This window comes from Canis lupus, chromosome 10 (genome assembly GCF_048164855.1).
Source record: "Canis lupus baileyi chromosome 10, mCanLup2.hap1, whole genome shotgun sequence".
NCBI lineage: Eukaryota > Metazoa > Chordata > Mammalia > Carnivora > Canidae > Canis > Canis lupus.
The window spans coordinates 66176879-66203593 of record NC_132847.1 but is presented as its reverse complement, the minus strand read 5'-3'; the positions used below and the strand labels follow the sequence as shown (position 1 = coordinate 66203593).

At 46.5% G+C, this 26715-nt stretch overlaps 1 protein-coding gene across 9 annotated transcripts in view; it reads left to right on the top strand.

Moving 5' to 3' along the window:
* Positions 1–26715, top strand: part of EPB41L4B (erythrocyte membrane protein band 4.1 like 4B) — a 129414-nt gene that overhangs the window by 90074 nt on the left and 12625 nt on the right. For 4 of the 9 annotated variants that reach the window (XM_072842266.1, XM_072842263.1, XM_072842260.1 and 1 more), the window contains exons 16-22: positions 1756–1976; positions 4674–4792; positions 10250–10375; positions 11184–11251; positions 14190–14288; positions 20256–20442; positions 22788–22865. In XM_072842266.1, coding sequence (XP_072698367.1) covers positions 1756–1976; positions 4674–4792; positions 10250–10375; positions 11184–11251; positions 14190–14288; positions 20256–20442; positions 22788–22865 — 898 coding nt within the window. The remainder of the gene's footprint in view (positions 1–1755; positions 1977–4673; positions 4793–10249; positions 10376–11183; positions 11252–14189; positions 14289–20255; positions 20443–22787; positions 22866–26715) is intronic. The other 5 variants (XM_072842269.1, XM_072842262.1, XM_072842268.1 and 2 more) reach the window with 3 other exon arrangements.

Sequence of the window (26715 nt, the reverse complement as noted above, 5' to 3'; positions counted from 1 at the left end):
CGTAACTTGGAAAGACAAGTACATGATACCACTACTGTAGCCCAAGTCCATGGCAAACATCACTAATCAATCACAGCCCTCTCTCCTCCTGAGCTGGGCACAACCTCAGAATCCTTCTCAATCTTACTTTCCAAGCAAAGGGTGAGAATCACTTGGAGCTGGCATGGGAGATGGTGACTATTTGCCATTCCTCAGAAGGTCTTACTGAAAGCTTTCCAACTCCACCTCCAGCCCTAAATGTGCACCAGATCTCTGCTAGGGGACATCTTGCCCCTTGGGTGTTCATTCTCACACTCAGGGTAATTCAAGAGGAGCCCTAAGTAGGGAAGCCCCTAGAATCCTCTGAGGCTAAAGAGAATTTTGTCTCTCCTGAGACCTCACACTCTGTGTCTCTTTAGGACAGATAGTATTTTCAACATACATGAGAGACAGGAAAAGAATGCCAACGGGCTTTGGCATCCACATAGCTGTTGTCAAATTCCAGATGCACCGCTTCATGAATCCTTCTTCCCTCCCTTCCTCTCTCCCTTCCTCAAGAACTTATGGAGTATCTACTACTGTACCAAGCGAAGGTCTCGACATCCATAAAGTGGCATCATTTAATGTGAGATGGCTAGTACACTCCCTGGGACGGAGCAAGCCGTAGGTACACAGTTGGGAGAAAGGATGATTTTCAGGCCTGGAAATGCACCCAGCATCACCTGACCCACCTCCTGTCGCAGAGGAGGAAACCGAAGCCCAGAGCAACTGCCCCAGGTTCCTGCACAAGGTTGGGACAGAACTAACACTAGAGCCCAGGCCTTTCAACTTCCACTCGGTGCACCTTTTGCTGCCCCTGTTACGGGCTGCTTGGGAAGCTGGACACCCTTGCGTACGTTCCGTGGTGGGGAGGTGAGGCTGGCCTGTGAGCCCGAGAAGCCGAGTCACGCCCGATTCCACACCCTTACACACACGCACACGGTGTGAACCTGTCCTGAGCCCCGGCTCCGGAGGCGGCCCGGGGCATAAGCTCGGCGCCCTGGCTACGGCACTGCGGCCTCTGGGCTGCACGGGACAGTGGAGGCAGGAGGAACGGGGTCTGTTTCAGGAGTCTAAGCCGGCGATGACCGATGACATGGGCTCCCTCTAGGGTGGTTGTGGTGGAAACGGAGAGAACAAGTGGAATCGTACCCTTAGCAGGTGTCTTCTGTGCGGTGGGGGGTCAAGACTTCTGTGTGCGTCATGATCTTGGCCCGGGATGGCTAACAGATTACTTGCTAGTATTGCTTTTTATTTCCTCCGCCCACTTAAGGGATGTCTTTCCTTGAAGTTATTTGGCTTCAAATTCAGCATTGAGTTAAGGTGCAGGGTCTCTGATATACGCAAATGTCCACCTTCTACTTTGAGCGCGGTGTCGCCATCGTGTCCTGTTTCACGCAAACCCCGCAGATCTGGTGGGTGAGCCCGTTTCTCTCGGTTGTGAAGGGCCAGAGAACGTCTTTGAAAGTACGCAGGGGACAGCCCAGGTGGCGCAGCGGTTTAGCGCCGCCTTCGGCCCAGGGTGTGATCCTGGGGCCCCGGGATCGAGCCCCACGTCGGGCTCCCTGCATGGAGCCTGCTTCTCCCTCTGCCTGTGTCTCTGCCTCTCTCTCTCTCTCTCTCTCTCTCTCTGTGTGTGTCTCATGAATAAACAAATAAAATCTTAAAAAAAAAAAAACGCACGGGAATGTCAAGACACTTTCCTTTTCTAAATCCTGACTTTGACACCCTCCACAGCTTCCCGCTCCCTTCCCCAGGGCTCAGCAGCTCCGACCGGCTGCCCTTCGGCATCGAGGAGAACGGAGGCACTGCCCGGGCCTCAGCCAGACACCACCACCATCACCACCAGCACCAGCATCAGCACCACCCCAGCTACGGCCTCTCGCTGACGCTGGACAACAAGGAGGGGCCTGCGAGGTCTCCCAACTCCTGCAGCAAATCCCTTACGAGTAAGTCCAGTAAGTTGGGGAGGGGAGGGTGAAGGGAAGGGAGGGATGCTGCAGGGAATGGACAGCTTCCCTAGAGCCCCAAGACCTTCCAGAGCAGCGCAGAAAGGCAGTCACGTCAGAGCTGGGTTGCCAGGCCTGGGCCAGAGCAGACAAGAGCCTTGTGCATTTGGGGCGTCTGGGGGGCTCAAAGGTTGAGCGTCTGCCTTGGGCTCAGGGCGTGATCCTGGAGTCCTGGGATCGAGTCCCATGTCAGGCTCCCTGCAGGGAGCCTGCTTCTCCCTCTGCCTGTGTTTCTGCCTCCCTCTCTCTCTCTCTCTGTCTCTTGTGAATAAGTAAATAAAATCTTAAAAAAAAAAAAAAAAAAGAGCCTTGTGCGTTTAAGCAGGAGCAACTGAGGGATCGTGGTTTACCAGTAAACTTTAATTTAATTCCACTGTCGCAATTCCGTCTCCACCGCACACCTTAGCAGTTCCTACTTCCACTGGCTCAAGTAATAGGAAGAGGAGGGGGGGCCAGGAGGCTGGAATCTCTGCTTTTCCTGGTGACAGGACAACCTATTCTGTCCCATTTCAGACATCCCTCTTCTGTGAGCAAGGTGATGCCAGGGAGGACCAGGTGTGCACCCTTTCAGATCCCAGTGAGAGAGGTTGTGGAAATGGGAGAGTAGGCAGCTGGAAACATTTTAGCAATAGGATAGAGTGATTTTTATATCCTTTAAAACTAATTTAAAAATGGGCTTGGGTTTTGTATGATTTTATTTTTCTAGAAGCTCGCTTTTCTTATGCTTTATTATCAAAGAGTTGATCAGTGACAGACCAGAAGGGGAAGAGCTGGTCCTTTTTTTTTTTAAGATTTTTTATTTATTTATTTATTCATGAGAGACACAGAGAGGCAGAGACCCAGACAGAGGGAGAAGCAGGCTCCATGCAGGGAGCCGGATGCGGAACTCGATCCCGGGAGTCCGGGATCACACCCTGAGCCGAAGGCAGACGCGCTTAAGCGCTGAGCCACCCAGGCATCCCAAGCTGGTTCTTTATCACATATGATGTGCAAGAACATTGAGCTAGAGGCAGGGATCAAGACACTTCGATTCTGGTTTTCATTATTGAGCTGTGTTCCCTCTTGTACCCTCAGTTTTCTCATCTATGAGATGGGGGAGAGGGTATCTGGTGGATGGCCATGGACTCTTCCAGCTCTGACATCTCATGAGTCTGGGTGGTGAAATGGTGAGCTGATGAGGAGGCTTCAACCGTAGACCACAGGGAACAGTTCTGGGTTGGCTGAGTCCGAAACGGAAATTTATCATTCACGTGGTGTTGGTGAATCAGAACTCTGCACCCCCATCGCTATGCACCACACTGCCTCATCTAGGCCGTGCCTCATCTTTTTGTATCCGGGTATCTGTCACAGCCCCTACGGGGCACCTCCTCCAACGCAGTCTCCATCTTATAGCTGCCAGAGTGAGAGCTCTGACCAAATGCCTTAAGACCTTTCAGCGGTGGGGCATCCAGGTGGCTCAGTGGTTGAGCATCTGCCTTTGGCTCAGGTCATGATCCCAGGGTCCTGGGATCGAGTCCCGCATCCCTGCAGGGAGCCTGCTTCTCCCTCTGCCTGTGTCTCTGCCTGTGTCTCTGTGTCTTTCATGAATAAATAAGTAAAATCTTAAAAATAAAAAGGGGGGGGCCTTTCAATGGTATGTCACTGTCCTGAGATCAAGCCCACCCTTCTGGGCATGGCCACACGCAGACCTTCCCCGCCTGGCCCCTGCCGAGGCCTTTGGTCTTCCCCGAGTCTTCACTACAGTCTAGCCACACAAAACTACTCTCCTCTCCCCAATTACTGTGCTGTGTTCTAGCACTATCCTTTGCACCTGCTGTTCCCTCTGCCTGGAAGGCTTTTCTCTACCCTAGTGAACGCCCACACATTTCTTCAGGAACCAACTCAAATGTCGTGGGTGAAACTTTCTCTAACACGCCTTTCTGGTTCCCGGCTTTGGAGCACCTTCCCTTTTGGCCCTCTAGCAACTACATAACCTTTGATGTCTGCACATGTCTCTGTCTCCCCCAGTAGACTAGAACTATGCCTCGTTTATCTTTTGATTCCAGCTGCCCCAATCCCAATTGCAAATGATACTTGGCCCAAGCTTTAATATGTAATGAATACTTAATAATTAATAAAAACTTCTCTGTATAAATGGGTAAATACTACCCAGTGGAAAGAGTGGTGGCAAACTAATCCAAACTAGTACAGAAATCAAAAATCAATGAGTTTGGTCTTAGAAACATAACACAGTTTTCAAGGGCATCTTCTTCCTACGCCTGTTAGCCCAAACACTCATCTTTCTAATTTGCGTAGCGTTTTCTCGTTAATAATGCATTTGTAGTTAAATGACCTCACCTCATATTCACAGCAGCCCTGTGGGGGATGTAGTTTTATTTTCATGTGAAAATGGCCCAGAGGCTCAGAGACATGAAGTGACTTGCCCAAGGCCACCCAGCTCGTCTGTGGGGGAGGTAGGCTTTGAAGCCTTGATTTTGGCTGTTTTCACAGCGCATCAGCTGGTGCGTATTCAGGGAATCGGAGGGGAGTGGAGAAGGCAGGCAGAAATGTGCTGGGGGGTCAGGGTCAGCATCTTTTATCACGTCTCTCTCTCTGTCCTTTCCACCTTTTCTTCTTCATCACCACCCCCCCTCCCGCCACTTGTAGAACTGAGTCCAGGAGCACCTGCCCTGTTCAGCGAGGCTGCTGCCCATCTGAAGAAGCTGGAACTGGAAACCGTGAAGGCTGCTGGCCCCTGGCCTGCTCTGCACATCAACATAAATAAGGTACCGGGGACCAGGGCTGGCTGATGAGCCTGGATCTGGGGACCGTGTCAAACCTCTCCTTATTCCCCTGCCCCACCTCCTAGATTACATGCCTTTGTCTTGGAGGGATCTCTACTCAATTTTTCCTAACATTTCTGCTCAGTCTCCTAAAAGCAGAATTTCACTTACACTCTTTTTGGCTGAATTACAGCGCTGGGAATTGCCCTTGGTGCTGAGCCTGACAGGCTGGATCTGCTAGTGACCTCTCCTCCTTGACCTCAGTGAGGAGGCACCCACGTTTACCTCTTTCTGTCTTTACCCGTCTGTATTGGTCTGCTCAGGTTGCTATAACAAAATACCATAGACAGGGTGGTTTAAACAATAGACATTTATTTTTCACTGTTCTGGAGGCGGGAAAGGCCAAGATCCAGGTGTCAACCACTTTGATTCCCTGGGAAGGGCTCTCCTCTTACCTTGCAGATGGCTGCCTTCTCATTGTGTCCTCACCTGCAAAGAGAGCTCAATTTTTCTTTCTTCCTTTTTAAAAGATTTTATTCCTAAGTAATCTCTATACCCAGGGTGGGGCTTGAACTCACAACCCTGAGATCAAGAGTTGCATTTCTACTGACTGAGCCAGCCAGATCTCTTTTCGTCCTCTTATAAAGCCACTAATCCTATGACGAGGGCCCCATCCCATGACCTTATCTAAATCTGTTCACTTCCCAAGGGCCCCATCTCCAAATGCCATCCTATGTGGGGTAAGGCTTCAACATATGATTTCAGGGGAGACACAGCACCCTCTCTCTCTCTCCCTGACAGCACCTGGCATAGTAGGTGTTCAATAACTGTTTGCAAATGGAAAGAAGGGAAGGATTGAAGGAGGGAGGGAAGGAGAGAAGAAGAGAGAAAAAGATGCTGGGAGCAAAACTCTCCTTTGGCTAGACCTGTTCTTATATCCAAATGAACAGCCTTATGAAAGCCAAAGTTTATCCTACAACTGGAGAATGTCAGTACAGGATTCAACGTACGATTTAGTTCAACTTTCTTACCACCTGAGATCAGAGGAAGGGAAATTACTTTCTCAAGGTCCCACAGCTGGGGCTGAATCAGTGCGTCCCTCACTCCCGGTCCAGTGCCTCTGCACTTCAACATGCCTCTTCGTTTGCACACCAGGGTTTCTCAGCTTTGACACGGCTGACATTTTGGGCTGTGCTTGTTGCGGAGGAACTGTCCTGTGCATTGTAGAATGTTTGATGACATCCCTGGATTTCACCCGCTAAATCTCCATCAGGCTTGACAACCAACCTTGTCTCCAGACACTGTCACATATCCCCTAAAGGGCAACATCATCCCTAGTTGGGAACCAGTGTTTTACACATATTTTAATTTTTAAAATCCCCAAAGCAGTGTCTTTCACTTGTGAATTGTTTCTTCCACTCTGATGCTTAGCTTTGCCCTTTTCTAAGAGGGCATAGGAAGTCGGAAGATCTGGCCCAGGAAGCTCTACCTCCTTATGCACGCTGGTGAGCATGGAAAGGTTACACTTCCTCCCTGGGCTGTTTCCCCACCACAGCCAACCCTCTAGCCTACACCAGATTTCCAGGATTTCTCAGAGCACCGTCATTTCCTTTCATTCCCTCAAAGGGCAGCCTAAAGTCCCTTTGACAACATCAATGGCCCGCTCACCCTCTTTCTCTTCTATACCTACGCCCCTGATGGCCAGCTGGAAAGAAGCCCTCCTGTAAAATAGCACTGACATTCACTCAATCCATGAATGCTTATTGAGCAGATCTATACTAGGTGCTAGGGAACCAACCCAGTGTCTCACATACCCCCTGCACTGGTCTTCTTTCTCTTAGTCTGTTTTCAAACTTTTGTTCTGCAATCCATACAATAAATGGTTTCAACAGGCTTACCTAGAGTTTGGCAGAAACCAAAACTATTTTTGCAAGGAAATAAGCAGAAAGCAAGCAGCAGATTGCTCACAAGCTCTATGTAATTTGTAGTTGCCATGAATATCGGTGGGCCATCAATAGTAGTGGCTTGCTCTGGGTTAAGGTATATCTGAGACAACTGTGGGTTACTGAGCATTTTTTCTCCTTCTCTTGAAGAGATACATCAGTGAGCAAGTGGGCTAAAGTGATGTCAGATAACTTTGAGTTTGTCCTAACACATAGACAAAGGATGTTACTTCATGCTACAATTCTTTCTCCTTAATCAAACATTCTGTGCAACAGAGCTCACAGTTTTTTGTGACATCACAGTTGGCAACCAATGGCTTCAATGGCTTTCAGGGTTTTTTTTCCAGTCTCAAGGATCAAGAATCCTCTGATTCTTCAAAGATTTGGTAAGTTCCTGTTCTCGATTTGGTGGTGAGGAGACCTTTCCGTTGCCTATGTCCAAAGTTGTGCCCGAAATTATCAGAGGAATTTAAATCTCACCAGATTTCAGTGTATAAACAATTTTATAAACAACTAAAAAATGCATCTGATCATTTCTTTATCCCCAAATGACTTCCCCAAACAGATGGACTGTTTCCAAATGTAATCATCTCAAAGCCCACTTGTCATTCATTTGTATGTTTTAAAATCTGTATTTCAATATTGAATGATAAAGCATCTTTTCACAATTCAAATTGAATGCAAAACACAACACGTGGTCATGCAAAAGAGAGAAAGCAGCACATACTTGGAACCATCCTTCAGGCTAGAATGATGGACTCCTTGTAATCCAGATGTTTATCTCCTAGAGATGCCTTTGATGCAAACATATTTATATAGAATGATAGTCAGATTTTCCAAGTTTTATATTGATCCTCACCTGAATCCATTCATTGAGCTGACCAATAGCTCCTGCTTCGTCAGATAGAACAAGCCAGCTTTGATTTTATATCCAAAAAAGCAGTTTAAAAGGATTAAATGCAAAGGGAGAACCAATGCTGAATTCTCATTCTTTTCTCATTTTAGCAGCATTCACTTTTTCTAAAATAGATCTTCGGTCATTACCATCAGTATAACTATATCCCCTTAAGCAATTGTCAAAAACCTCAAGTGGGCTTTAGAGCCAATTTAATTCTTATATTCCAGCATATCATTCCAGAAAATTAAATCTAATTAAAAAATTAACTCTTCACACCCCAGTGAAAACACCCATGCTCGTGTTAAACAATTATCTTCACGTGGCAGGATTTCCAAACGTAAGATAAATTATCCTAGAGCTCTACTATCAGGCTCATGTTTCAAGATAAATAGGTGGCTTGTTTTCAGGGGGATGCTGAGTCTTTTAGGATAATGATTCCAATCAAAGAGGCTGTTCTCTTTATACCCAATGCGATGGCTTAGGATTATTAGTAGTCTCATATCTGATGTTCTTTCAGTTGTGTTTTCTTTTCCAAACAAAGAATTTAACATAAGAGTACCATTCCTATCTTGTTTTTTTTCTCATTTGCTTATCACAATATTCTTATGATGAAAGAAACTGAGATTCGGGGAGGTTAAGGGGATCCAGTATGGCTGAGTGGTCAAGATCTGTAGCCTTGGAGTCTCCCGATCCTGAGGGTGAATCGTGGCTCTTCTGTGTCCTTTCTGTGTGACCTTGGGCCAGTGACTTACCATCTCTCTGCTTTGTTTTTGTCATTCTATAAAATAGCAATAATGATCATATCTACCTTCAAATGAGATGGTTCAATGAGAGGAGCCCCTGAAATGTCCTTAGTCAGTGGCTGCCCCACAATAAGCTCTCCGTAAATATGAGCTTCTGGTATTGTTTTTCTTTTCATCCTCATCGTCATCATCATTTTTGTTTTATGGTGCCAGGGAGGGAGAGAGCTGAGATTAAAATCCAGCTCTTCTGTCTCTGCTGATCTTGCTGTTACATGAAATTGCTTCGTTCTACTTGTTACACCAAATGCTCCTCAATGCATTTGGAGGTCCCGCTGGGAGACTGCCTTCTGTGCTCTCTTTTCTTTATTAAGTGATGTCAACCAGCCAATTGCCCTATACTTCCTCTAGGGCTTTCATAACGCTCCTGCTATGTGTACCAAGGTACTCAACTGGACTTTTGAATTAGCAAATGGGATTAATTTAGGAACTCACAGGATTTGAGGCCCTTAGAACATTTTGCTCTTGCACTGTACTAACATGCCACCTTGAGTTCTGCTATCACTAAGTTGACTTTTAGCAATCATACAGTCTTGTACCTTTCTTACTAAACACATCTTTTTTGATAGTAACTATATATCATTATCATCTTCTTTAGTAGGTATTTATTAAGCACCTGCTGTGTACGAAGCACCACATTAGCATTGGGATATGCAGTGACCACAATAGGCATGGCTGACATTAAGGTTTTATTCCCAGTGTGGTGTGTGTACCATCAAAGATGATTTCAGGTTATACACATAGATGAGTATTTTTTTAATAGTTGTTAATTATCATAATGTCTATTATAATAAATATAATAGTCACAAAGCCTATTATTTCAAAGATATTATTGTTTAGGACACACTTAAAAGAGGTAGTCTCAGGATAATCCACCTTAACTAGATCATATAAATGATAGGTACATGTTGGGGCACCTGGCTGGCTCAGTCTGTGCAGCATGTGATTCTTCATCTCAGGGTTGTGGGTTTGAGCCTCACATTGGGTGTAGAGATTACTTAAAAAAAATCTTTAAAAATAAAATGGGGGACACCTGGGCGGTCCAGTGGTTAAGCATCTGCCTTCAGCTCAGGGCATGATCCCTGAGTCCCGGGATCAAGTCCCACATTGGGCTCCCTGCATGGAGCCTGCTTCTCCCTCTGCCTGTGTCTCTGCCTCTCTGTCTGTGTGTGTCATGAATAAATAAATAAAATCTTTTTTAAAAAAATAAAAAATAAAATGGATTATAGGTACATGTTTAGTTAGTACCTAGAAAATGCCAAAATAGTGAAGGCAGGGTACCAGATTGCTGACATCTGAGACACTCTGCAATGAGGTGGCATAGATAGAAGTTTCTTGAGATTCGCAATTTGCAGCAAGATTTGCTGTAAGAATACCAATGACTAAAAAAAAAAAAAAAAAAAGAATACCAATGACTATTTTGCAGTCTTTCCCCAACAAGTCACAGAATTGAGTCTTTCTGTGTAAGAGGTGGCAGTTATGGAGGGAACAGCCCTGTGTTAAGGGATGGAAAACTCGAACCTTGCGTCCTGGAGCTGCTGCTAGCTCTCGCTGCAGAACTCCGGAAGAGACTCTCCTGTTTGTCCCGTCACCCCGATGTCTGGCTCGGAGGTCCCCTAGTACATCCTCTCCCTGCTTCACAAGAGAATGAGAGCATGTGCTTGTGAATCCTTTGCAAAGAGTAGAAGCAGTGGCACCCATATAAAAAGTTGGGGGCACACTTGTGATAAGACCGTGTTATTTGCAGTTATGCTTGATGGAAAGGTTAATGTAGGTGTTTTCTTTCCTCTTTGTTGACAATCTGTCGTGTGTGTCTCAGGCTGAGGAAAAAAAAGTTTCTGAGAAGACTCTTCAGACCCCACTTTTGCCTTCCCCTGTAGCCGATCACGTGAAGTGCAACATTTTGAAAGCCCAGTTGGAGAACGCATCCCGAGTGAGTGCGCAGGTACGTGGAGCTGGTGCATTCCTTCAACTTCACGTCCCAGATTTGCTTCCTGCCCTTCAGAAGCAGGAGGCACTCTAGGCCTGAAATATGGTGTCTGACAGGGTCCAGCCAGGAGACAGGAGCCACACCTGTTATGTGAACAGAGATTTAAACACCGAGTTCTTCACTGGGAAAGTGTGCGGGCCAGCTCTGTAGGTTGTTGATGGGTTGAAGGCCACGGGCTGCTGCACTGACACCCCGTGTACCTTCATCAGGCCTCACTGGCCGAGTGGGTGTCCCCTCCTCCCCCACCATTCTTTGTGGGACTCACCAGAGGGAGGAGGACAAGGCTTCTATCAAAATCGTATGACGTAATTCCTCCCAGGCTCGTTACACTGATATGAAAAGACAGATTCTAAATTCCTTTGTAAGCTGTAAGTGATATGTGAGCATGGAGCTGATTATTATTCTTGATCTACAATGTGAGGTGGGGGATTAAACTGTGGGTTTGACTTTTCCCACACTCTCCCTTTCCCATTCAAGCATGAGCTGGCACCTAGCAGGTGCTCAATAAATGTCTGAATGCAAGCATTGATTGCCTTTGAGTGATTAAGTGTTAATCCCCGTGATGGGGAGTGACTCACGAAAACATTTTTTTCTTGACTTATATAAACACCGGAGAAAATTTGTTATTGACGGAGTACTCAGTGAACTACCTCTCTGAGCTACCTTCCCATTTCTGGGATCCTTCAAACGTTGGAGCCTTGAGAACAGTTTTGGCCCTTAGAAGATTTTCCCTTTTGACTAACCTGCCTGTTTTCTCTAACAGGTTGGGAAAGAGGAATCAACGTTTGTAAATATCAATAAGAAATCCAGTCTTCAGGATGCTAATGTAAGGTCTGTTGCTTCTTGTTTGACTGGGGAAACGATACTCTGTGCCATCAGTGTTATCCTCGAAACATGACTCACAAGGGCATTTGCTAATAAACTCAGAGAGGAAAAAAAAGAAAATTGCAAAGCATGTCAGTACGAAGAGAGAGAAAAAGACTGGCTTAAAACAACTCAAGTCTCAAAAATGCTGCTTATTCTCGGTTTTCTTATTTCTAACCGCCGTGCTAACAAAGAAATCACTTTGAGTTGCTTCTCAAGGATACAGATAAGACCTTGTCATTCCCCTGCTTGACATCCTTTCTTTAAAGACTCTGCTCTGCTTTCGGAGTGGAGTCCAGACTTCTCCACAGAGCACGGGAGACCCCTTCACACAGGGCTTTTGCTCTCTGTCGCCATTCAGTTCATCACTCTTCCCTTGGCCATTGATGTACTCTTTATCCTGAGCTCCTTTCTGGTACTAGAACCACACGTGTTCCTTTTTTTTTTTTAAAATAAAGGTTTTATTTAGAGACAGAGAGAGAGAGGCAGAGACACAGGCAGAGGGAGAAGCAGGCTCCATGTGGGGAGCCTGATGTGGGACTCGATCCCAGGTCCCCAGGATCACACCCTGGGCTGTAAGGTAGCGCTAAACCGCTGAGCCACCTGGGCTGCCCACCACACATGTTCCTTAAAGCTCCCAGGCCACCACCACTTTAAACCCCGAGGAAAACCTTCCTCTTCTGATCTCACAGAGAGCAGACGCCCTTCCCCTCTCACCCCAAGTAAGGAACAACCTGAAAATCATGGCAGTTCCTTGCCACCTTGGTGGTCTGCTAATACTGGCGGGGTATCACTACGGTAGAGTTTCCTAGAATGGGTCCAAGGGTCACTGCAGCAGTATTGCATTAAAAACACAGACCTTTAGGGGTGCCTGGGTGGCTCCATTGGTTAAGCCTCAGACTCTTGATTTTGGCTGGGTTGTGATCTCAGGGTCATGAGATTGAGCCCCATATCAGTCTCTGAGCTCTGTGGGGAGTTAGCTTGAGATTCTCTCTCTCCCTCTTCCCCCTCCCCCGTACCATGTGCATGTGTACTCTCTCTCTCTCCCAAATAAGTAAATAAATCTTAAACACACACACACACACACACACACACACACTTGGATCCTACCCCAGACCTTTCAGATGCTTTGGGGTGGGGTGGGGTGGGGTAGACAGGAACCAGAATTTCAGCAAGTACCCTGGGTGTTCCAGGAACTGCTACTCTGGGGAATTCTTGATGTTAAAAATAAAACTGATACTTTTCTATGTCACCTTTGATTCCTAATCTGTGTTCTCAGTATAAGGTTGTCTTACTCCAGCGAATGTACCCAGCTGCCTCCTGGAGTTTTCAAAATCTTAATTCATCCCTTCCCATCCTACCCCAGTAACCTATTTGTCAATCTTGGTTAATGGCATTATTACCTACCCATTTCCCAGATCTGATGCCTGGGAGTCCTTGACTTTCCTCTTTCATCCCCTCATGAAATTGGTCACATGTCTTGCTAATTCGATATTCGTATTTCCCCTCACATCTATCCTTTCCTCCTTCATGACCCTTATCCTTCATGACCCTTATCTACCACAAGCCTTCACCATCTCTCTGTCTGTATACCTACTACCACAGTCTCTAAAGATGCTCCCAGCATCTTTGAAGAGACTCCATCTCTTCACCAGTATTCTCTTCCTTGCTCTAAGGGCTTTTCCAGAAAGCAAGCCTGACTATGCCATTCCCTTGCCTAAAACCTTTAGTGACACCTTGACCTTCAGTGTAAACTCCTGAGTCTGAGGCCCCTCATGACCTGGTCCCTGCTTCCCCCTCTTGTGGAAATGCCTGGTTTCTCTGCTGAGACCTCACCCACAGGAGGTTCCAGCACCTTGCATTCTGTAGCTCTCTCCTCTGTCTTCCTTGGAAGTCTTCCCTCCGTCTGCCTAAGTGTAAACTCCTCCATGAAGCTTTCCAGATGCCAACCATTCCACCCAAGTGAAGTTATGTGCTCCCCCGGTTGAGCGTGAGTTCTTCCAGGGACTACGTTCAGTTGACTCTAGGGTCCTAGCTTGAGGAAATCATGAACCTAAGCTATGGTGACTCCAGTTTCTCTATTTGCTCTTCTTTCACATGTTTATTCAACAAATATTGATTAGGCACTGGCCACATGCCCATCACCATATTAGACACTAAATAGAAGAGGAAATGAGGGCTCAGAATTGTTCAGTGACTTGCCAGAAGTTCCTTGTTGAGGACCTCAACTTCTTTTGATGTCCTTAGGTCCCAGAAGGTAATTTCTGATTTGTTAAATGAAATTAGTCAAAACTGCTACAAAAACACGTGAAAGCTTTTTCTTAAAAATCAATGTTTTGATTGAGCCCATTGGTTATCTGGCATATTTCCTTGAGGAAATATAGAAGTGAAACAATTTTTACCATTTTCACATATACACAAAATTAAAATGTTATAGAACAAGTCTTAAAGGCCTTCTGATTATGCATTTTTCACATTAAATACTGTGTTTATATTTAAAAAAATATATTCTGTGCTATATTTAAAATAACATAGCTACCAGATTACTTGGAAGTAAAAATGGGTTATCCACAGGCTTCTCTTTGCTCATTTTATTGGCAAAACCTGGGAATGAACCAAACCCTGGAGGTAGGTGTTTTGGGCAGGGAAGCTTTATGCTGTACCCCAATTACACTCAGTTCTTACTTGCTATATTTTCTTCCCTATGATTTTGGTTTTTGTTTTTGGATTTTCTATGACATATTTAAAAATTATATTTAATAAGTAGAGTGGAAAGGAGGAAAAATGGGTATGTTGACCATCAATGTTATTAAGGGTTTAAAATAACTGAGAAAGCAGTTCCTACAGCCAAAACTAGACCATAAACTTTTCTGTTGGTGATGTTCTGTTTTTGGTATGTGTCTAGAAGTCCTATTCCTATACGTGTGGAAACTACCCAACCAGCAATGGAAAAGCCGGAAATCAAGCCTCCCCGAGTGAGGAAGTTAACAAGACAATACAGTTTGTGAGTTCTGTACTGCAAGTTTGTCAATTATAATCACAAAGTTGATGCTATATTTTCCGTTATAAATGCTTCTTAGCCTCTCACACCATTTCCAAAGAGCCATCCCCCAAAATATAGTTTGTTTCCAATTTAGGTTATAACGGTACTAGACTTTTCTCCCTAAAAACATTACATGGTTGGCATATGTATTAATCATTGATTGCTGTGTAATGAATTACTCTGAAATTAGTGGTTTTAAATAGTCTGCATCTATTACCTCACAGTTTATGTGAGTTGGAAGTCTGGGCATGGCTTAGTTGGATCTGTTGTGTCAGGGTCCCTTAACATTCGAGGTGTGGGCAAAGGCTGTGGTCTCATCTGAAGGCTTATTCTTGCAGATTGGGACAGGATTTGGTTCTTGCCGGCTGTTGTCTGGAGGATATCCTCAGTTCCTAGCCACGTAGACCTCTCTAGCTTTCCCCATCAGAGAAAGTACACAAGAAGAGCCAGAGAGAACTCTTGCAAGGCAAAAGTCACAGCCTTTTGTGACCTAATCACAATGACATCCCATTATTTTTGCCATATTCTTTTTTTATTTTATTTTTTATTTTTGCCATATTCTGTTCATAAGAAGCAAGTCACTAGGGCCAGCCCATACTCAAGGGTCAGGGATTACACAGGGGCATGAAAACCAGGATGGGGAATCATGAGAAACTATATCGAAAGCTACCTCTATTCCATAATTGTGAAATGGTAGCATGGTCTGCAAAGAGAACCAAAACTAATCACTGAGCTGTATGAGATCTATGGGAGGAGTCATATCCCAAAGTATCCCAGAACCACCAGGGCCTGTCCAGTTTTGTTCGGATTAACAAAAATTTATTGACTACCATTTGCACAGCGTTGTTTCAGGCTGTTCTAGGAAGAACAAAATGACTTTGACTGTTCCCATCTGAGGGGTCACAATTTATTGGAGGGAGAGACAGATTGTAAATAATTACAATCCAAAGAAGACAGGCAACTGCTGTAATAAGAGTAGTAGTATTGTAGTAAGAGTAGTAGTGCTAATCACAATGGTAGTTCCATTTCTTGACCTTGGTGTAGCACTCTGCTGGGTGTGTAATTGGTCAGAGGGTTGCAGGGATATCTTTGGTTGCTATGGAAACCATGCAGCTCTGGAGTCAGAAAAGCTTCTGGCAGAGTCCTGACTAGTTTATTGCTCTAAACTCTTAAAGAAATTACTTTTTCAGCCTCTCTTTCCTTGTCTGTAAAATGGGTGACATACCTAGCCCTGAGGAATTTGGTGAGGGTTGACATGGGGTAATGTGAGTACAGCCCATAGCAAGGGACCTGGCCAGAAGATGAGCTATCTCCCTTTCCTCTCTTCTCAAGGACATGAAAGCCTCTGAGAAAAGGTCAAGATTGGGGGGTACCCTGAGTGCAAAGTGTAGGCTGAGGAGGGTGACCTTGGATAAACAGCCATCTCGAGCCTGCCACCTGCACCTGATGAAAAGGAAGACACAGCCACCTCCCACATCATTAGCCTTAATAGAAACTCTGGACAGTTAGAGCAGCTGTATTTCCTAGGAAAGCCAAAATGAGTAATTCAAATAATTAAAGTCCTAATGGTTTCTGGGGGACAAATTAAACCATGAAAAAATCTGCTCCCTTGAGGATAAAGCTGTCAGGATTAGACTTTCCTTTTACATTTTGAAACTCCAAATGCTATTATCACCTATTTGGGATATGTAATCATGTTGGAAACAATGACTAATATGTGGCCTGGAAGGGAAGAAAATTTAACTCACTACAGTGGCTCTTTTAAATAAACCCTTTTCAAACCTCTAACTTCATATATGTATTTCTTAAGTTGCCCCAAAGTATTTTACTTCAAAAATCAAGGAATAGCAGCATTTTCTGCATTAGTAATGAAAGAAAAATTAATGGATGAGATTTTCCCAGGTTTAAGGTTTTGCACCATAAAAATAGTTCTTCAGTTGCTGACACTAGTCACCACGTATTTTCTCATCTCTTCCAGTCATAGATATTGATAAGTTAATAAACACAATGTCAAGGAATATAGATGGAAAAAACTCAGATTTCCCATTTTATTTTTTAAAAGATTTTATTTATTTATTTATGATAGAGAGAGAAAGAGAGAGAGAGAGAGAGAGGCAGAGACACAGGCAGAGGGAGAAGCAGGCTCCATGCCAGGAGCCCAGTGGGGGACTCGATCCCGGGTCCAAGACTCCAAGATCACACCCTGGGCAAAGGCAGGCACCAAACCGCTGCGCCACCCAGGGATCCCTCTGCATTACTATTTTTGAAACACACACACACATACATACACACATACACACACAGCCCTTTTGACTGTTGGGATATTCCAAGTTCCTAGACCAGCATGATGTGTATTTGGATTTTAGGGTTCCCCACCAAGAGCATCATGATGTTCAAATGCTCTGAACAAGTTTTCAAATTGATGTTTTTATCTATTTTTTAAAATATGTTTTAAAGATTTTATTTATTTATTCATGAGTGACACAGAGACAGAGAGAGGCAGAGACCCAGGCAGAGGGAGGAGCAGGCTACATGCAGGGAGCCCGACGTGGGACTCGATCCCAGGACTCCAGGATCATGCCCTGGGCTGAAGGCAGACGCTCAACCGCTGAGCCACCCAGGCGTCCCCAATTGATCCTTTTAAGGATATAAACAACTCAGCCATGTTCTTTCCTGGAAGTAATGACATAGCGAAGAAACATAGCCACGTTTCTGTGGCTGCTGTGTGTAGAGAAGAGAGAGACACAGAACTCTATGTAGAGTTTGAGGCAGGAAAGAGTGTCCTTCTTTGATACTAGCCAGGATGTTTAGAAAATGATGGGCGGCTTTATTTTCATCTAGAAATTTAACTTTACTATTTATTTAAACATAGTATAAAAGTCTGAAAATATTCTAAAGAGAAAAATATTGTAAGTCTGAAGAGAAAAACTAACCATTTTCCTAGAATCACGCCATCAAAAATAACCCATGTTCACATTTAATGACTATTGCTGTAGACATTTTTCACATATTGTTAAAATGGAAGGAAATCATTTCAAAGAAAATAATCCAACTATACACAAAATTGTCCTTATTAAATGATATTTCATGAATTTAACATGAATTTACCTCAAAAACTGAGGTTGAATTGAAAGACGCTTTGTAGTTAGGCAGATTATCTCTTTGCCACAAAATCTGAGTTAGGACAAAAGGTTATAAAAACCATCAAGAATCTGGAGTCTTTTTCAATTTTAGGCAGTGTCAGTTGACTTCCTGCTGTGAGAGATTAGCTATGTTTTTTTTTTAATGGCCTATAATGTTAAACTACATAACTATGCTTTTAAGGTTAGGATTTTCTTTTGTAATGAGGCAGAAAAGAATTTTAACCCCCGTCTTCCACTTAACTAGCTGTGTCACCTTGAGCAAGTCGTGTCACAATCAGCCACTGACTAGCGTCTGCTTCTCTGAAGAGTGGAGATTATAATGCAGGGCTGGTGTAAAAATTATATGGGCAAATGCATGAGTTACTGATCTGATTAACTTCATCAGCATGGATCTACATATGTGGCATCTTATTCATTTTTCCCACTTACTTGTTCCAGCCTCACCTGTCTCCTTCCTAAAACTAAGTCCTAAATCCTCCTCTTAAGGCTTTTCCGTCGACAGAATGATCACAAGTCGCCCAGAAACTCCCTCGACCAGTCCCACCTACAGCTCAGTTGTATACCATGGCCACATTTTGCACAAGGCCATTGGCATGATGAGGCCCCTGTGAGGGACCCTGCTCAGGCCGCACTGGTGCCCACTGTCCATGGAACTTTTATCTACACCTTTTGCTCAGCCACCATTTCTAAAACAGAACTCCTGGGATGCCTGGGTGGCTCAGTGGTTGAGCATCTCTCTTCAGCTCAGGGAGTCATCCTGGGTCAGGGGATCGAGTCCCACATAGGGCTCCTTATGGGGATCCTATGTCTCTGCCTTTCTGTGTTTCTCATGAATAAATAAGATCTTTAAAAAATAAAAATAAAACATAAATAAAATATAACTCCTGTGCCGGGGTAGCTCTAGGAGTTCCACATGGAAGCCCCCCTAGGAAACATGTATCAGGGTCCCTAAGACTACCCTCAAGTCTGATTATTCCCTGGAAGGACTTGCAAAACTCAGAAAAGCTGTTATCCTCATGGTCATGGCTTATTCCAGTGGAAGGATACAGATTAAAATCAGCAAAGGAAAAGACACAGAGTGGATAAGAAGACTGGGCGCCAGCTTCCACTTGTCTTGTCCTGAGGAGTCACAGGGTCAGTGTTTAATTCTTCCAGCAACAACATGTGACAGCATATGTGAAGTAGTACCAAGCAGGGCAACTCACTGGAGCCTTGGTATCCAGGCTTATTATTGGGGGTCAGTCACATAGTCATGGAACAGGTACCCAGTCTCCAACAACCACCCCCTAACCCCAAGATCAAATTGATATTAGTGTGAGCATATAGTGAAGACCTGTAATCAAAAGCAGGTTTTGTCTGCAGGTCTTCACTAGAAGTCACATTGCTAGCATAGACTATGTGGCATGGCCCAAGGTCAGGTATGCAGTGACACCCTTATCATGCAGATATGCCCAGGGCCCCGAGGTTCTCCCAGAAGCTCATCAGTGGCCAGAGGTTTGGAATGTGCCGAGTTAGAGCACCCCAGGCCTGCAGGGTCAGCCCTTTACTGCACAGGCAGCATTCTGGTTGACATTAGGGGATCAAGGACTTGGCTTAATTTCTGTAAGTTTGAGAAGATACTGTCCATACTAAGAATGGCTGATTGATGGCACTGGTCTGTCCTGTGCCAGTATGAGCAGATTAACAGGGCGTCCTGCCTTAATATACTTGGTTGTAGGCCAAGCCTGCCCCACAAATCCAAGCCCTGGAAACAAACCCAGAATGCAATCCAGACTTCTCCTCCATCGTGGTGACTTCCTGTCTAGTGTACTTTCGCACCTGCATCATCCCATTCCACCAGAGAGGTCCCAAGACCAGAGCTGTGAGGCCCCAGACAAACATGCCCAGCTCCTCCCCTGTAACTATTTTGTCACACCAGAGGAACAGTTGTTATTAGGCCATGACAGGGGTGATTATACTTTTCACTCAGGTGGTCAGTTGGTTGGTTCTTAAATGGCTTGTATTTACCCTCCTAAGGGAGGTCACTCCCTTGGTTTGGTGGCTCCTCAAAAAAATTCAGCATAGGACTACCATATGACCCAGCAATTCCACCTCGAGTGGAATCCCAATCCAAAGGAATTGAAAGCAAGATCTCAAACACATGTTAGTACATCAACAGGTGCATGGATAAATAAAACATAGCCCATCAATGCAATGGAATATTATCCAGCCTTAAAAAGAAATGAAATTTTGGTGTATGGTGCAACATGGATGGGCCTTGGAAACATTATGGTAAGTGAGATTAACCAGATACAGAAGGACATATATTGTTTTATTCCACTAATATGAGGTCCCTAGAATAGTTAAATTCATCCAGACAGAAAGCAGAACAGCTGTTACCAGGGGCCTCAGGGAGAGGACACTGCAAGTTACTGTTCCATGGATACAGAGTTGCTTTTGGGGGTGATGAAAAAGTTTTGGGTGGAGATGGTGAGGATGGGCCCCCAACATTGTGAATGTATCGAATGTCACTGAATTGTACGCTTCCCAATGGAAAAGAAATGATAAATATTATGTATATCTTTCCATAATAAAGACAATTTTTTTAATCCCTTGGCAAATGACAAAAAAAAAAAAAAAATTTCAGCCCAAATTGGCTTTGGCAAAAATGTCACTGTCTTGCCTCCTGGAAGCTGGACATCTGGCAGACATCTGTTTGGGGAGCTCCCCCACCCCCTCCCGGCCCTCCCTCTGCTCCCCACAGCCTGTTTATTGTCGTAATGAGCAGAGCTTCATGTGCTTTTAGTAACCGCAGTGATGAAGATGACCTCCCTCCTGACCTGGCCGAGGCAGTAGGAGCGCCCACAGCCGCCGCCACAAACACCACCACGGCCACCACGCAAGTCTCAGCACCGCTGGTGTCCCCCAAGGGCCACAAACTCAGCTCGCCTCAGAACTCAGAAGGCAAGGGCCAGCTGTCCCCGGGGGCCAAGGTACGGGGGGGAAGCCCCAAGGAGTAGCTGCACTTGCTAGGAATTCAGTATCAATTTAGTGCATGGCATCCCACGTGCATTGAAACTTGGCACAGTCAACCGTGTGCTCATAAAACAAGGGTGACGACCACGAGGGCAGGGGTTTTATATAACTCTCCCCAGAAGAAGACCTGTTTATGAGCCCCAAATGATATCATAAAGGCTTTGCACACTGTACTTTAAGAGAAAATGGAAGAGATCTTTGAGGGCAATTTTGGGTTTAGAGTATCATCCCTATATAATCTTCACTGCACCATAAACATAGGAAACAAGAAATGGTTTTCCCCTCATCGTGGAAAATTTGGAGCAGTAAAAACATGGCAGTGGCCCCGTCCCACTCCTTATATTGGATGGGCCCATGTGAATAGTTTGAAAATGGGCAATATTATTTTGACAGTTCACAATTTCAGGAAGTCGCCAGGTGCGAGAATGGGCTGTGACAAAGGCCTTGCTCAAGGCATTTCTCTCAGTTTTCTCTGAGTGACCCTTAGCTGTGGTCATTCTGCAGCAGTTGGTCTGAATACGTTCAAACCTATTGCTCTATGAGTAGATGGCAAGTCAGAGGCTGCTTGGTCTGTGGTTCCCACTGAGGAATGGTGGGGGCCTTGAAGTCAAGAGCAGCCCCCAGACTCTGTTCCCAGCTGGTCCTTTCACACGCTTGAGACGTGCAAGTACACCGCAGACCTGTTTCCCCAAGCCTGTTTCCTTCCCCTAAAAATGGGAATAAGGTCTGCTTCCCTGCCCAGCTGATGGGCCAGCATCAGGTCCAGTGGAGGTGACATGTGGGCCAACTGGTCATGATTCCTAGTAGCCTCTAGGTAACAATGGGCCAGGCCGTATCTGTATCCTGCTTGACCAGCTGGTCATTTACCAGCTCCTCCTGCCCAGGATCTTTGGGAATCCCTTTGTGGTGCTCAGCAGGAGATCCTGCTCAGGCCAGGGACCCCTCAGCCAGGGACCAGCCCAGACTGAGGCTCCCTGCTTTCCTGTAAATCACCTCCTGGTATGTTGAGCTAAGTTTCTCTGTCTTGTGCAGAGCCCCTCACACTGCTTTGTTTGAAGTGTGAACATGGGTTCCTATCATATATTCTTCACCATGGTTAAAACCAAGCAAAAAAAAAAAAAAGAAAAAAAAAGTATGAAACAAAGGAGAATTCAGTGGGGATGGGGATGTGGGTGGCTTCCTACCAGAGGCCACAGGGCTCCCTCTCCTGGCCATCTCTCTCCTTAGGGCCCTGCTTGTACCAAGTTGATGGGGGTTATTTTTTTTCCCCATAAAGGGCCTGTAGGCTTCCCATGCTGCTGAGACTCCAGGGCAAAAAGGGAAAAAAATGTTTTCCGAAAAACTGCATGTGGGTTTCAGAGATACCTTCCTCCCACCATGAAGATCTTCCTCATTACTATGCAGTTGGCGTTTTTTGTTTTTTAATTTTTAGGGGCGCCTGGGTGGCTCAGTTGGTTAACCATCTACTTTCAGTTCAGATCATGATGATCCCAGGGTCCTGGGATAGAGCCCCGCCTCTGGCTCTCTGCTCAGGAAGGAGTCTGCTTCTCCCTCTCCCTCTCCCTCTGCCGTTCCTCCTGCTTGTGTGCTCTCCCTCTCTGTCAAATAAATAAGTAAAATCTCTAAAAAAATTTTTGTTTTTAAAATAAACTCTGTGCCACACATGGAGCTTGAACTCATGACCCTGAAATCAAGAGTTGCATGCTCGACACCCTCTGGGCATGTGAGTTTAGCTCCTTGAGGGCTTGACCCACTAGATCCAGGATGGGATCTTTTCTCTATATATATTCAGAGGACTCTTTTTTAAAAAATTTTTTTAGATTTTATTTATTCATTTATTCATGAGAGACACAGAGAGAGAGAGAGAGGCAGAGACACAGGCAGAGGGAGAAGCAGGCTCCATGTAGGGAGCTCGATGTGGGACTCAATCCCGGGTCTCCAGGATCATGCCCTGGGCTGAAGGCGGTGCTAAACTGCTGAGCCACCCGGGCTGCCCCTCAGAGGACTCTTTGAAGCATTTCCCCTCACAAAGACCAAAGAACACTCAGAGCACTTAAAAGAAGTTCTTTGCACCTTTTTAAAAAAGGCGGTTCCCTAGCCTGCACACAGTTTCTACCCATTAAGGTTTCAGAAAACATTTGGGGTTTGGTTTCTATAATTTGCACACTGCTGGGCAAGCAAACAGTCTGGGGGATTGGCACGGTCAGGGGCTCAGTGATGGAAAAAGTCTGTGTTTTCTGGGGACTTCCCTTGTTGGTCCAGAGTTGACACTGACCAGCGATATTTTTATCTGCCTTCCTAGAGTCCCTCTGACCGAGGAGGTGCCTTTACCTTGGAGCCAGGCGATCTCCTGATGGACTTCACAGAAGCTACTCCTCTGGTAAACTTCCCATTTTGCTAAAACCAGAAAAGCCACAGACCATAGAAACATCTTGGCAGTGGGACGGATGGACAGAGGTGGGCATCGCTGTTGGGAAGGCTCTTCCTCTTGTCCTGCTCACAGCCTGGAGGCTTAGGGATCAGCCTTCTTTGGGGGTTCAGGCACATGGGTCCCTTTACCTCCCAGAGCCCTCAAGGAGACGGTGCTCTTTTTCCCCTGAAAAGGGCGGCTACAGGGGTCCCACCCTGCCTGTCTGCTGCTTCCCCAGCGGGTTGGGATCCTTGGTGCTTGGGTCTTGGCTTTTTGGCTTCCTGGGCTGCTCCCTGCATGCCCACCCATGGGGCACCTCTCGCTGCTGCTTCCAACAATGTGCTCTGGTCCGAAGCACTGGCTCAAGGCCTCACTCCAGCTTTCCAAGGCCTCTCGTGCCCCCCTGCCCTGCCATCCTCCATCCTCTGCATACAGGTCTTCCCTTAGGGATGGTGGTCCTCATGAGACTCCTGCAGGCGAGAAACCCTTGCAGGGGAGAGAGCCCTGGACCAGGAGTCATGCAGGCCAGACCTGGCTCCAGTCTCTGCTCCTCTCCTTAGGAGCCTTGCCATGGGGTAAAGGATGCCATCGTTTGCCGTATCTGCCTAAGAGTGTCTTAATGATCACATGAGACAGAGAAAGCCCTCGAAGAATAGAAAAGCACCATAAATGTGTGTGAGATATTATGAATAGCATTAGGTGACACAGGCAAACTTGGATGCACTTTCGGCTGATACCCAAGTGAACCTCAGCATAGATCATGGTCCGCAAATGTGGAATGAGAGTCAAAATGTGAACCAAGTCAAAACCTACGTCCCGAGAACTCAACGCACAGTGGGTCGTGTGTGGGAGGCTCTGGGAGAGGACGGGGCAGCTGGAGGCTGGAGGGAAGTCAGGTTGATGGAGGGTCAGGCTTGACAGGAGAAGCCAGGAGCGGGAGTCGTTCAGGAAGGGCTCGCGGGAGGAGCAGGTGGTGGATAGGAAGGGTTTCTGGAAGGCTTTCAAAGAGGGGACGAATGAGGCAGATTATGGTCTAGGCTTTAGGAGGGATCACTGTCCCTGCTTCAGCTGGCACAGGGCACTCATTTGTGATCTGTACAGAGTTGGTACCGTCCGAGAGCTTCGAGTCAGCACGTTTGGATGAACAGCTGAGAACGGACAGTGGGCAAGCTGGCCTGCTCCGGGAACGTTGGGGGTTACTCCCTTCCCGTGTCAGAGAAAATGCAGCTGAGTTATCGATGGCCTTCTTGTTAGACAAATTGCCAAAATAGGATAACCCAGAAGCAGGGCCTTCTCTCATCAGCTTGTCATCCTTTTGCACAGATGGGGAAACTGAGTCCCCAGGTGGGGATGGGGCCAGAGCCCAGGTGTTCCAGTTCCTTCTCTGCTGCCCTTTGCATCACCAGATTGGGCTGATGTGGCATCTGGATTTCAGAGACTCGCCACTTTGGGGTAGAGCAGTGCCTGGAAGAGGGGCTGTGTTTAAAGCACTCCTCAGACTGAGACGGGGTGTGCGGGACGAGACAGCAAGTTAAACAGCCTGGGCCTGGTGCTACGTCAGGATCCCAACTGAGTGTCCCAGTGGAGGCCTTACACCCTAGGAGGGCCATGGGGCGGGGGGGGGGGGGGAGGCGGCTAGAAGCCAGGGCAGCAGTCTGAGGACATCAGTCTAGCTGGAGGGCAGCAAACCCCAAAGGGACCTGAGAACCCCTAGGGCACAATGTGAGGGCCTACGGAGGCAGAAGGGGGAGAAAGCTGAGTTCCTAGACCCATGCTGAAGAAAACACGCTGGGCAGGAATAGGAGGCAGTGGGGGAAGATTGCTCTCTGAGTTAGGCTTGAGCAATTTCCAGAATGTGGAGGCATGCTGCAGGTAATGCCATCTAAGAGCCTATAGGAACTGCTACTTTTGTGGGACCCAGTGCTTTAGCCTGTCTGGGGGCCACTGAGCAAAAGAAGGCTTCATAGCATGGGGTTTTTGAAGTATGAGTAGGAGTTTGCCAGATGGAGGAAATGGACCAAAGCATCTTATGCCAAGGGTGCAGCATGAACAAAATACTGAGTCTTTATTAAAGGTTCTGGCAGACCTGAGAAACTCGGGGTAGTTTATAAAAATATATCTTACGTGGCTCTGACAGGATCAATAGGATTTCCTGAAAACACATTGTGTTGCCGATCCAGAGGGAAGATTTCATTGTCCCATCTTTATCTTTGAACGTTAATGGTCTGATAATAGAAAGGAAGCAGCATCTGTGTGGGACCCAGAGGTCACCTGATCTGAGGTGCCAGTGCCTCTGCTGGTACCCCCCTGGCCACAGGGAGCTCACTCCCTCTCTGAGGATACCTTGCCATATCTGGGCTGCTCTGACTGAGCTCTGAAGCGGGGCCCAGGGTGCTGCACTGCCCGGGCACAGGGCAGCTGAGGTCCTCGTCCTGTAGCGGGACCTGGCTGCCCCCTTCACAGCTGGAGTGTGCTGTGAATACAGATCTCAGGATGAAGCATCCTTTGTCTTGCTTATGTGGCTTTGGGGTGGGAGTGCATGTCCATCCACGTACATGTTCACACGGAAGGTATGCAGGAGGGCTGGTGTTTTCATGAGAGCCCACTCCATTTGGGGCTGTCCTTGGCATCACTGGCTCTGACCTTATGTCCCTCCAGACTCCTGTCTTCACCAATGCCAAGTGGTCCTGGAGAGGGAGGGGGCTCCAGCAGCTTTTTTCTCCTGTCGGGTCTTCTTACCCCCATGCTTCACCTGCTCTGCCTCGCATCGAAATGCAAGCAGCAGTCCTCTCTGTTCTTCTGGAGGAGAGGGTGGGGGCGTGGTGTCTCTGCCCCAGAGGACAGCGGAGGAGAGATGGATTTAGGGCCTGGGGCTGGATGAGACTCCCAAAGCCACAGCACCACCCTGCTTCCTTGGGCCAGAGCTCGAAGGACAGCAGAGAGAGGATTAGGACCAGATTCTCTTGCCTTCATTCGGTGACGTTCCATCAAGGCATTAGAAGTGCTGTTCTAACCCTTAGGCCTCCAATCCTGATGATCCAGTCTCTGTGTGGAGTGGTTTTCAAAGAAGCACAGTCCAAACAACTGAGAATAAGAGTAAGCTTCAGTCTTTAACTGGCATCTCTCAAAAAGCATCCAGGATTAAATTATCACCTCTCTGGTAACACTTCTCAAATCCCACTTCTCTTCCTTCTTAATTCTCTTGCACCCTGCACGACTCCAAGGATTTTCATCCTCAAACTCTCCAAAAACACATTCTTTCCAGTGTGTCAGTCTTGCAACACTCTCTCCTCCTTCTTTCCCATGTCTTTTCTTCTCCTGCCCCCAACTCTTCCATTCTGTAGCTCCATTTAGCAATAGACGCCCTGCCACCTGTGTAGCTTGTTGCTTGCCCGGGGCTGGAATCCTCATCGCACACCTGACAGTCAGACTGGAGTTTCTAGCCGGGATGGGAGAAGTGGGGCAGGAGAGAGGATCGGGAGGGAAGAAAGCAAATGAGTGGAGACCCACTGTCCACGGTGGAAGGTGAGTCTGGGCACGTGCACGGGGTGTTGGTGTTGGCGGAGTAGAACGAGGACACCTCGCCCAGCTGCAAAGCGGAGGCGCTCAGGACCCAGATCTGTTCTGGGCCTGGGAATATTAGAGTTCACGTGCCAGGGAGGAGCCTGGCCTGGCCACAGGAAGGTTGTGTTGGGCAAAGAAGTGGGCCCTGGGCCGGGTGTCAGAAGAAGTGGTTTTCCATCTCTCTCAATAACGTATTTTTTTATTTTGAATCTCGTTCTATCGGGAAGGCTGAAGCTTGACCCCAAGTCAAATCAGG